The sequence below is a fragment of the Anopheles marshallii genome, chromosome 3, assembly GCF_943734725.1.
Source record: "Anopheles marshallii chromosome 3, idAnoMarsDA_429_01, whole genome shotgun sequence".
Lineage (NCBI taxonomy): Eukaryota > Metazoa > Arthropoda > Insecta > Diptera > Culicidae > Anopheles > Anopheles marshallii.
The window spans coordinates 29,615,652-29,628,786 of record NC_071327.1 but is presented as its reverse complement, the minus strand read 5'-3'; the positions used below and the strand labels follow the sequence as shown (position 1 = coordinate 29,628,786).

Here is a 13,135-nt window from a genome sequence, read left to right as displayed (position 1 = left end):
GGTTGTGATTTTGGTAAAGTATTGTAATACACGTGCACATTCGCAATGAAGCAGTCCGCGTTTTGGGTATTTTTTTTTATGTTCGTGTATCGGCCCCATCAGTCCAACCCCAACAGGGAACGCATCGCGCAGCAACAACACAAACGAGTACGAGCAATGCAATGAACGGAAATAAAAGAAATGGAAAAAAGAAAGACGCTACAGTCAATGCAAATTTTGTCACCTGTCGCTTGCAGCATTCCAGTCAACAAATGCACAAAACACATGTAAACACACAATTAAGTATTAATGAGCTATTTAGTATGTTAGCGGCTTCCTTTTTGACTAGCTGGCCAATAACTTCACTAACTTCTAATTTCATATAGCCATTATTTCATGTGATGGTAAATATTGGGATGTCAAGCATAAAGGATAGCATTAAAGCATTAAAGAAATGAATTGAGCATTTTAAAATAAAATTTAAAGCAGTGAATAAAAACTGAGTGCAAATTTGTATTTTGTATTGGAGAAGAAAGTAAACTTATCGAAATCATAGTTTGCAGAGGCGATGAACATTGGGTAATTCATTTGAAAAATTGGGCATTTTTATTTGAGTGCAACCAATGAATCGCAATGATCATGGAGTGTTTGTAATGTTTTCGAAGCATTAATAGGGTGTAATGAAATGTATAAGCGTGATACCGAATAATAAAGGTTAAGATAAAATAATATAGACGAATGTAGACTGTAACGTGAGTGACAAGAATTCCTTTGAAATTCATGATTGTTAAGAAAACAAGATTGACAAAAAGAGTTATCAAAATTAGAAAAAATAATTAAAAGTTTAGAAAATGACATAAGATTAATAACACAATGCACAGAAGGAAACAAAACATATAATAAGCATAAAGAAAATACATAAACGGATAAAATTGAACAACAGTACTAGCCAAAGAAGTGAAAAAAATAATTTATTTATTTATTATAATTATCAGCCCCATAATGACTGCATGGAGTACAAATTCCTCAAGGCATTTCCTCCATGTCTACTGCCTTATCCCGGGCATGCTCGGTTGAAGTGAAAAAAAATAAATTGTTTATATTTAAACATATTCACAAATTAAGACAAACTCTTAAATAATTTAACATTTTTTTCAAATCATATCGAATCGATGCCAATATTTGTTTACAAAGAAAAAAATATGAAACTAAACCAAGGAGAAAGCTTCTGAGAAAGGATTGCTTATATACAAGAATGGAATTAGCTACTGATGACTATCGAGGAACGTTTGCATGCATTAATTAACTGACACCAATTTACCCGTTTTGTAAAGCTTGTTTATGCTCGTGTCTGTTTTAGTACGGCCCAGCAGCGAGCATTGGACGTTTGCCCTTCATGCGAGCAAGCAACGAACCAACCGAACCGAGCAGTCGAACCAATAGGTGGTACCTTCCGTGTGGAAGCGTGTCTTCGTTTTTGTCGATCGGCGTCCTTCGGACCTGCTGTGGTTTGATGCGCATCCCATCACAGCATCCGCTCGTCGACGCCATCGAGCGAGCGGGTGGTCGGCGAAGGACAATGCGTCGTAATGGAGACGGTCGGTTTGTCCGTGGCCCAGCAAAGCATGGCATGCCGCAGCAGCACTAGGATGGACCGTGGTCGCTAAGCATGGCGAAGAAGGAGCGAAGGGACAGGTTAAGGAATGGGCGAACGGTTTTAGCGTGTGAGGTGAGCGCCGATGTTAAATGAGAAAGCACAACATGCACAGCACCAGGCAAAGGCGAATGCCAACGCAACCCAGAACAAGTTCAATGCCAGAAACGTAACGTAACGTAACGCTATAATGTAACTTTTGCTAATAAAAAAAATGGCTGAATGTTGGAAGGTGGCATAATGTACGATTGCGCCTGTACTTACGTGGAGCGGGATGCGTTGGTTGAGCGATTTGTTTTTGTTCTTCTTAAAGGAACACAGCAACAGTTCACGCATGCCTTTACGAAAGTTGCGGCTCAGGAACGCGTACAGGAGCGGATTGACGCCAGAGTTGAAGTACGTCACCAGAAAGGTGAGCGGAGTGAAGAGCGCATTAAAGTTTGAGTCACCCTTATAGTCGGTAGACCTGGAATAGATAGGAATAGAAGGATTAAAGAAATAGTGAAAACTGCAATAATATGTAACAGATTTAAGCTGGTGTTAAAATATTGAAGTTACAAATAGAAGGCAATTTCCTCCAGACTTGGCCAACAAGGCGTTCTTAATACATTCCCGATTTTGCCAAAGCACAAATGACCATAAAGAGCTTCAAAGGTAAACGAGGTTACAGAATGAAATCCAAGGCAAAAACAGTTCAATAACCTCTCGGGAGAACAAAGCCATCGACTAAAGCTGGACAAGAAATCGATAGAAATCGATTCCATTGAGTAGACGTATCTGATCTCCAAGAAAGAGCAGACAGAGGCGTGGATGAACAACATCTCTCTGACGAATCACGATGTCAGAATCTTGGCGACTTCAACACCACGCTTCCCAAGAATTTTCCTGTGTGGCTAACGAACAACGGAAAAGGAATTCTTCCTTCCTTCAGGACATGAAATGGGATATGAAATGACACCTTGTCAAATGACGGTGTCAATCCAAAGTAGTTGCTTTCATTAGTACGTATGACGTGAAAGAGAATGTGAACTTTTGTACTAACCTGGCATCTCCTTCCTTATCAGAAATGAGTTTACTGAAGGAGATGGGTTGTTCAATGATAAACGTTTCACAGAAAACCATTAACCCTGAAAATGGTACTGGCCATCAGTGACCTTCAGAAACCTCATGTAGAGCTCAACTGGTGTAGGGGAGAATGGTTGGATGTCGATGCATTTTTTAGAAGACCTTTACTAGGATTTTTCATATCACCATTTAAATTCTGTTCATTATGTAATGCATACAAAGAAAATCCTTTATCCTTTTTACCGTATAAATCATCTAGCGAACCTGTGGTCAGCGTAATCAGCTCCAAGCGCCACGAATCAGGTTAGGTTAAATGGACAGAGAGCAAATCCAGGTAGGTGACTCTGGCGTGTGTCCTTTATTGAGGAAATCATTATAATGCTACCGCTGCGCCGGTGCGATATTTCAATTAAACGTGCATGATTATTCCCTTTTGTCGGGCGTTCGACCATCTTAATAGCAATTTCGTATGCGAACCCGCACTGTGACGTTGCTTCATTACGTTTTTTTTTTCGGTCGCACGACAAGCGTTTTGGCTTATCATTTTATTCTACCAGGTCCTGAGCGCGCCGTTGACGTCAGTGCGCTCTATCGGAAGGGACAACGATGGTCGATAAAAATGAAATATGAAGTCACTTTCGCTAACGGTTATGCCGTTCTCGTTGCAAGTCGTCCCCCGGTGTGATCCAAAGGCTACTCACCAGTATTGCCACATCTTCCGCGCATGAAACGGCAAGTTACAGAGGGCGAAAGTGAGCACCACCACCATCAGCATGCGAATAACGCCACGGCGAGCCCGCAGCACGTTGTTGGACGAATGGGACACCTGCGTCAGCTGGGTACCGTGCCGTTGGTGGAAGCTGTTCTGTGCCGGCCAGGTAGTAACCACCACCTTATCCGACTCCACCGATACCTGTGTGGGCGAGATGTAGGTGTGGTGTTTGTATTAAACATTAAAAAAACCCCGGTATCTCCGGAGTGCCGGGCGGATGTGGTCAACACAATTCCGTCGACGGACACTTACCTGGCTTTCGGTGACACCTGTGGTTCGCTTGTCGTACTTGCTGCTTGGCTTCCGGTGGAAATTGCTCGAGTAGCTCGACGAGGTCGTGTTTTGCAGCGCAATGTGACGCTCCAGCCCCCGTGAGCTTTTCCACAGCGCTATCGCTATTCGGCTGTACAGGACCTGAAGGAAAAGGTCGACGAATGGAATGTGTTCATGAAGGTTGGTAGCAGTGGTAGAAGGAAATGGAAACACACACACACATACACCCACTACAGTGACACGTAATGAGCACTTACCGTCATAACCAGAAGCGGCAGTAGGTACAGCAGGGCAAAGTTGATGATGTCGAACAGCTCGGAGTTGAACATTTTCCGGTTGACGATGCAGATCGTTTCCAGCTGGTCATCGCCGAGGTTGTTCGTGATGGTGCGTACGAAGATAAACTTCGGGATGGAATAGACGGCGGACGTTATCCAAACGGCCACGATGACCAGCTACATGAATTTAGATGGAGATTAATGAGAGCGATGAGAGATGTTATCTGGTTGATTCTTTTCTTTGGTGGATTATGATGTGGAATAGTATTACGCTGACATCAGGAAGGATAAATTCGATGTCTTAAGTTACTTGGCAAAACATCAATAGTATGTTTATCGACTAATTGTTTTAAAAGGCTTGATTACGAATAATGTATCGTTCATGTTGGTGGCATTTGGATGAACTTTTGGTAATTTTTAATGTTTTTAATACTATTTTACCATTAAAATAACGAGAAGATACAATAAATTCAAATACTTATTAAATTGGTATGTCAAGTTTCAATATTTTTTCCAGATAAAAGAAAAACAGAAGCTCCACTACTATCTAACTGTTCTGTCTTGAAACGTTCCATGTTTATTACAGCTAGATGACTCTGTGTACAACTAATATCCCTTGGTGTAAAGTCTTTTGGTCGTTACACCCAAATGTATGCAATTACTATCATAATGATCGTTTTTGATGATCTATGAGGAGTGCGTGCTTGTTGAGGACCGTACAACCACATTAACCGACAAGTACATATTGCATACTTTCAGGCGTTTAATGTTGCACGACAGAATGTGCTTCACACACTCACCAATTTCGTTTTTCTTAACAGTAAAATACAAAACAAGCTTGAAATAATCGATTAATTCATTCATTATTTTTGGCGATCAAATATACGTGTGAAAAAAGCTATTCGAACTATAACCGAAGAATATTTTTAATAAAACAAATCGTTGGAAAGTTTAACGAAAGCCTTCTAAAGTGCATTAGATTAGGCAGATGTTTGTACTAAGGCTTGAGCCACTTGTTACGAGCTTTAGTTCCCACTCTTATGAATTATTGTTCAGCTGGAATGCTGTCGTTTACCTTTCGCATCTACCTTCATGCTTTCCAGAAAGGTAACTGAATGTATGCATGCGTTGTTGTTGTATGTAAAATGCATGGTTCGGTGCAAGCGTAACTAAAAATCAACAACGGCGACACAAGAGCTTCCGTCCTTCCGTCAAACGGCCCAAGCCTGCCACGGAGCCAAAGTGCAACGCGTGACAGATTGTTCCTTTTTGGTGGTGCAGTTAAGCTGATTATTGGCTCCAAACGGGGGGTGGCTGCCCGAGTCCCGATGGTGAGGACAACCACAAAAGCGCACACTGTTTGTTAGCGAGATTAAACTTTTCCGGCCAGCGTTCGGTACGATGGAAGCAACCATCTGATGCATGCAGCTTTTCCTGCAGGCAAAGATGCAATGTGGGCAGCGAGCGCGTGGGACTTGGGTGCAATATTGTTTGCTCTACTGCTTATCGATCTGTGGACAACGGCACGACATGGTAAGACGTCGATGACGTTCCTTTGTGTGGACGATCGTTTCGAAGGACAAAGGACCAGCACTGGATTGTCCGCTTGCCGTCGCTTGCGTCCGCTTGCCGTCGATAGGAGAGAGCGTGCGAGGCGATATCGATTCGCTTCGATTCAGTGCGACGATTGAGTGGATACGCAACGGAATGGAACAACGCGAACCGTGCTGGCTTCTTGGTGTAGTTCCAGGATGAGTGGCCCTTTCGAGGGATAATTAGGGAATACTTCAAGTCGCATCGTTACACTCGTACTATTGAATGGAAAGTGCAATCGATCGTGACATGTACGTCAGGATGGTCTTTTTGTTCTGTCAGGGAAAATCGGATGGGCTAATGATACGCTACGGGGTGAGGATATTTAGGTAAGCCTAGTCTTAATTTTGCAGTTTCCAGCTTTAACAGAGTTCACTAAAAATAACTAACTATATGCACTTTTCATAAACTTCAAATAAACTTAAATTCAGCTTGAAATAAATTTTAATAATCATTCCGTTTTATACGTAGAAACAGACCAAATGTGTAAATTTCCATACAAAACAATTCTCGTTAGCTTTACCATATTCATGCTGTTGCAACGGCTGTAAACATCCCCATAATAGAGTTGTTTTGGAACGTAGAACAACACACATTAAAATCAATTCCCAGAACCTTTCTGCCCCAGTGTGATTAATCTTTTCTATTTTCGAAGAACAGAAACGTTCAACTACTAGCGAGTGAGATACCAACAGCTGTTTCGCATAGTTTGGCAAACACCAGCCGGTCTACCTACCCTGAGCCGGCGCGATGTGAGGATCTGCTTGCACGTGATCGGATGAATGATGGCAAAGTAGCGCTCCATGCAGATGACGACCAGGATGAATATCGAGGCGGTGTAGCTGAGCGAATGCACGAACTGGTACATCTTGCAGAGGAAGTCACCAAACACCCAGCTGTAGGAAGTAAATGGCAGACAACAGGCAAAATGTTATTGACGGGTTGTCAGCGTTCTCAGCACACGTAGATTTCTAACTGTTTTTGGTTTAGAGGCAAAGGAAATGGAAGATTTGCCGAAGTAATGTAGCTGATGGGAGAGATTACAGCGAAGCTAGTACAGTGACACATGACACATCTCGTCGATGCGGGATAATGCACGGATCTTCACTTTCTTGATGACGACATCAGGTTTACATCGCAGTCGGAATTCAGTCGTCGAATTTAAACTGAGTATTGGTTTTTTTCTTGTTCGATCGATTCTTTGGATGCGGTTCCTCATTGGATACAACTATATCCCGTTCAAAACACGGGAAAAACAGATCACCCGCACAACGAATTTTTATTAAACCCCATGCAACATCGTTCCGCACTGTTTGTTTATTAGTGTAAGCATATTCCCGTAACAGCTGTATGCGTTTGTTTGCAATTGTATTTCCTGCTCTTTTGGGTTGTTCTTTCATGGCAAAGGTACGGCGTCTAGGCGGGTAACATTTTATAACGTGCTGTGAACATAAAATGTTCCTCCGGCACGGAGATTGTTCGCTCACACTATTGCACAAGCCTCGTATAAACATTTGCTCTTGAACACGGTAAAGGAAACGGAAAAAAATTGTGAAAAATAACGTCCGCTACGATGGAATGTTTTGCAAGGATACGCGTTACATTTGTAGCATGCTGCTGGCACAATTGCTGTAGTGTAAGTCAACACAACTCACAGTAGAACCAGACAGCAATACGTGAAGTTGGTTTGTAAGTTGGTTTTGAAAATTTTAATACTTCATAGCGTAGATTATTTAATGCGCTATAACAAGTTTAATTTTTTTTAAAGTTTTTAATAAAAGTGAGAGAAAAATAAAGTTTATCATATTATTGCGGTCAAAATTATGGTTATATGTGATTATTATTTAACTATTTCTTTACTAGCTATTGTTCTGATTATTTTACTAATTTAACTATTAGGTTTGTTAATTAAATTATTAAATGTAAATCAAATTATTTGCAATCGATGACTTGCTTGTTCTTCCTTATAGCAGTCAAATTAGTACTATATTTACAATTTTTCTACTTTATTTTTATTAAACAATAAAAAGTTAACTTTAAAAACTGACATATAAGTCTCATAAATTGGCATAATACTATCATAACATTTAATTACTAACAATCACAACAACATAAAACATGTTTATTTGAAACTTTATTCAGTAGAATAAATCTGTTTACCAAACTGTAATTGCCAAAACAATTAAGAAGCATGTTAGCAAACGAAACATATGCACCTTCTGCTTATTGGTTAGATGTTTCATTAGCTACATTCAAATAAACTTCTCCGAATTCAGCTTCAACAACATAAGCGTAGGGCGCACAGTCTTTTATAACACTCCTCAGCAATACAAACACCATCACTGTCTTTAGAATATATCATCTTTTTTATCTCATCAGCGTCAGAAAACCGTAGAATAGTGGTTGGCTTTTGTGTTCTGCTTTCATAAAGAGGGGGCTTTTGCACTTTTTTCCGCAACCCCCATAAACGCCCTCGTTTATCTCTATCAAACCATCGGTCTTCGCATGCAAAACGAGACAGAGACAACCAAAACGATCGTTATTTTCCTTCGCCGCAGCGTAAGACATCACTGGCACCACCAAAGTTTTCTGCGCCACTGCACGCAGATACACTGTTCGCAAACGTCTGCAACCAAACGCCTCTCGCATCAGCAACAGCAAGACACAACGCAGCCGTGCCGCACAACAATGCGAAGGCACTAGGGGGTTTGATTCCACTCGAAATTTTGCCTCGCGCTAAGTTTGCAATGCCAGCGCCATCGCATTACGCTCAGATTTGGGAATCATGTTGCGGGAGAACTTTTAGAGTGGGGCGCGGCCTTCTTTGGCGGGAAACTTAACTGACGTAACGTGGCGGTCGGGATGCACGGAAATTGGATAGCATCCCATCCGGTTCGTCGTGGCAAGAAGCCCGTGCTACTACCAACTTTAATTATGCTCGCTAATTAGGTAAAGAGATTATGTGTCCACGTGGTATGGGGACAAAGATGATGGAGACACATACACACACACACACTTGGAGTTAGTTATGCATCAAGTGTGTGGTGTTTAAATCCTACTCGTGTGTACTTTATTCACATAAACTACAACCTTCTCTAATGGGAATGAAGATGATGTTGATTTTAAAGTTAATTCTCGGCCATGTTGCAAAGCCAAAGTACACCGGGAGCTCGAACCAAACTCCCCTGCTATCGTGATCTTTTGTCAAACGAGCATCGGCTTGGGATGATTGCGAACTGAGCAAACCTCGCGGTTCAATAATTAAAAAGCTGTTCGCTTTTCTTTTCCATCTTCCAATTGGCAACGTGGGGTTTATTTTTTAAGCTACAGTCTGGCATCGCCACCATTGGATGACTACACTCAGCAGCATCATTAAAGATTAATAATTGACGTAGTAATGGCAGCTTGTTCGCTTCATTGAACAAGTCGTCCTTGGGAAAAGTTGAGAGCTTGCGCCAAAAAAATAAGAGGAAAATTCCAACGGACTTAAAAAGCGAGAAAGAAGAAACAAATGGAACGTTTCCTTTCTGCTCAACGTTCACGAGTTATAGCTTCAAATCGATCGCAAGAGGGAGAATCAAATACCATCAAAATTGTAATTAATGTCCTTCTATTAGCAGCATTTGGAGGTTGGGTTTTTATGTTATTGCAAACCGTGGCTGGATGGAGATTATGTCCGATTCGATGATTTTTGGTTTGATTTTCAGAATTTTCCTCCTCATTAATCGCTATCGATTAGTTACGCAGATTGTTTTGGTAGGTTGGAACGGCATCTTCACGCTGGGAGGCATTAAGGAATGTTAAAATCAATTATTGTCCCAAATCGTATACCCAAACAGAGAATTCTTCGAATCGTTACCAGTTGGTGTGAGCGAAAGCGTAGTATTTTGAAGTAAGCACAGCACATCCAGGGTGAATGTCATTGACGTTGCCGGTGGGACTTACCTTTCGATCAAGTAGATAGTAAGGTTCTGCATCACGCAAAACACCCCAACACACAGGTCGGCAACGGCCAGGTTCGCGAGGAAGAAATTTGTTATCGAGCGTAACCTTCTGGAGAGCGTCACCACTAGAATCACGAGCAAGTTCCCTGCAATGAAAAGTATTGAAATGTGGGGTGAAAACACACACATACAGAAATGAAATGATGACGTGCCTATGGTGGAGTTTTCCAGCAAAGCTACACTCCTGAAGCTGATTGACGGAGGTGAACGGAGAATACCGAATGATGTATCCCCGTCGGTGCTGCTACTGACACGTTATCCGAAATCCAAGAAATACCCAGCGAGAAGGGTTCACTGGCGAAGATGCAGACCAGCAAGTCGGGAGTTTGAGAATATCTTTTCAACGGTTTCGTGACCCCCTCCCAGAGTCTTGATATGAACGCACGAAAGTCTCGGAAAATCATCCTTGAAAAGGAATCCTGATCGACCCTTTTTGGTGTCCCGCTTGGGGAGATATTAGGGAGTTATCTTTAGCCTGCTCCATGGAGAATTTCTTACGGGGGAGAAAAAATCGGGCAGCTATAATAAACCACCATGGTGATGATGAGAATGAAGCGTTACTATCGGGGGTCGTTTCAGTTCAGTGGCATTGGACCGGAATTGCGTATCACAAAGGATGTCTAACAGTAGCGCTAACAGAAGTCCGAGCGTTCGCCGTGTTTTTTTCACGACGGATCCGTCCGATAGACCATTTTGAACAGACAAAAAGGCCGCAGATGAGCGTTTTATTCTTCTATTCAGATTAATTGAAATGAAAGTTTTCAGATCATCTTTTCAGCATGGTCCAGTATAGTAAGGCAAGGATATAAATCATATCACGGACCATAAACTTGTCAAGTCTTGACGTGACAAGTTGGTATTAGCTTCATATTTCAAAGAACTCGTAGATATTTCAAAGTACAGTTTCATACTTTTACTATTATTAACTAAGAATTCAGTTAACCTCTGATAACATAGCAAAGAATAATTCTCCTTCTTTTTTGGCACAAGAACCTCAAGAGGTCTATGCCTACAATTTCTGGCTTCGGTTGAGTTTATTTACGCGTAGACGGAGAGTCAATGTTATAAAATTATGATGTTGTATCTGTTAATTGATTAAAACAGAGTTTTTACTACACTAAATTAATTTAAAAATCATCATATTCAATTGTTTACGTAACCTGTCCCAGTGTTTGAGCCTAACCATTACAACTTTCATCTGCGTTATGATCAACACAAGCTTGAGCCAGAACGAGATAATTGTTGCATTAAACAAACGTTTCGTTGAACGAGCAATTAAACAGTCTTGTCTGCGGTATCGTGAGCAATTACGCGAAAAATAAATTATAAACACTCACCGTACCAATCGATTCGTACTCTTACAGCACCACTTCATGTGCATCGAAGCACAATGTAATTTAAATTTTACGTTTACACTACCGAACCAACCGAATAATAATAATTTCGATGCCCAAATAAATGCAATAAATCATCGTGCGCGTTGATACGTTGGTTTGTAATTGTTTTATCGAAATCTGGCCCCGGCACACGTACCGGGGTTTTGCGGTCACCGTGCGTCATAAATCATCACGGAAGCATATTTGGTCGCGGTGAAATTGGTGTTTGCCCCAAGTGCGGCCCCATGAGCGGGCCGGCAAAAGGCAAGCAAAAGTACAGACATAATTGGCAGGCCAAACTTAACGACACCCGCAATCAGGAGGCCATAAATCTGCTTATCTGCTGTGTACCGCGTACGGCAGTTGGCTTGCGGAGTGAATGATTTTTCGATCCAGCAGGAAAGAAAACGGATTTCCTTTCCGTTGGCGTGTTATCGAACCGGATAAATGATTTCACATTGCCGAAGCGTTATTTTGGATAGTTTCGAAAAAAAAACTTATGGTAAAAATCAACAAAAAACAACCACTTTTAATCACGCTACGGAACACTTTTCGGGAAGCGAACTCGTGAGGCAAACACTGTACTGGAGTTGGCGGTGCTTGATTAACTGACCAATCGGAATTACGTTTTCCTGGAAATTTCTCACACAATCACACACGTAATCATATTCCACGAAGGAGCTTCGTAGAAAAAGTTATCCCTAACTGCATGTGTAGGTATTGGAGTGGAAAACACATTTCCAGGCGAATGACTTTCTCCGTGGGAATGGCCGCTTCCCTAGGCAATGGAAAACACAAAGCAAAAGCTGTGTTACACGTGAAAAGAAACACTCTACCCGGTTTGGTGAAGTTTTTTCCTCCGTAGCGAAGGAATCAGTAAAGGACGAAGCGTCAAGGAATGGATGGCAACTCCCCAGGATGGAGATGTTAAATAATTCAACCGGGACTTTACCCTGGATGGACGATTCCTTACGGTACTGATTGCTATCAATAGCTTCACTCGCTTCAAGTTAATGCGAACAAAGTTCATTTGCGGAGGTCGGTAAAGTGTTGTTTTTCAAGTTGTTTCTAAGGCAATCGGCTATTGCTGGCACTCCATGCGAGCGGTGGTTTTGAAATGGTGGTAACGCAAAAACAAAACCGTTCCAGTTGATTTGTGGAAAGTGCGGTAGGAACATGTGTGTTTTATTCGGTGTGTACGGTGTTCCATCGATGGTAAATATTATCGTTAAGAGACACACGCGCGTTGATTCTTTTTAGGTTGATGACTCTTAGAACTGTGCTGTTACTGAGCAGTAAATTTGATACAACAATTGCCTTTGGAGGGGTTTGAGCTGAAGTGTCATTACAATATTCAACCCTACAACAAGCCACCAATAAGCGACCAAAATCAGACAAGTATTTCTGGCTAGAATTCATCAAAAACTATCTTATCGTCAGGAAAATATAAATCCTCAATCAATCAACCTATCGTCTGCAAATAGCAATACTCAATTTTGTAGCATCTTACCGAAGAAGCAGCAACAAAACACCAGCGAGTAGAGCGTTATGAATATGACCCGCACGTCCGTCCGATCGAATATGAACTCCTTGTGCACGAAGTTGGTGAACGAGTGTGTTAGATTGCTACCGTCGGGAAATTCCAACCCCGTACCGTTCACGTTCAGCAGGGCCGTAGTAAGCAGCGGTGCAACCGATCCATTTGCACTACCTAACGAAAGCATAGTGGCGGGTGACGAGGACGCATTAACCACCGTCGAGTAGTTGCCTAGCGTAGAGACGTTTCCACTGGCAGGTGAAGAATTTCCAGCCGCCAGCAACAGCCCACCACCGTTGGTCGCACCCAGCTCATCGAGGAAGGCCGCACTGGAGCTGAGGAAACTCATCACACCGACGGAACTGGTGGTGGTGGTCCCGTTGGGAAAGTCTAGCATGTTTTAACTGCCCCAGTTACTGGCAGGTTGGTGGGTTTGATTTGGCTTGTTATATCACGCCGTGGGACGTTCCTTTGGTCGAACTCACACCACCTGCATCCGGCTCGGATATGATTGATGGCTTCTACAGGTAATCTGCCCCATTCGTACTGCTACCGTCTGTCCGGACGCTGTGCTTAATGGGTGGTTTTAATCAGCAGTGTGGTG

The 13,135-nt window shown here is 42.1% G+C and overlaps 1 protein-coding gene across 1 annotated transcript; it reads right to left on the bottom strand.

The window, feature by feature from the left end:
* Positions 1 to 1,504: 1,504 nt before the first annotated feature.
* On the bottom strand, positions 1,505 to 12,928 carry LOC128716240 (trissin receptor). Its single transcript, XM_053811160.1, has 8 exons — positions 12,505 to 12,928; positions 9,560 to 9,704; positions 6,351 to 6,510; positions 4,001 to 4,198; positions 3,723 to 3,884; positions 3,400 to 3,611; positions 1,898 to 2,099; positions 1,505 to 1,642 (listed from the first exon to the last, which is right to left on the bottom strand). The coding sequence occupies exons 1-8, from the start codon at positions 12,926 to 12,928 to the stop codon at positions 1,505 to 1,507; spliced, it is 1,641 nt and encodes a 546-aa protein (XP_053667135.1).
* Positions 12,929 to 13,135: the final 207 nt, after the last annotated feature.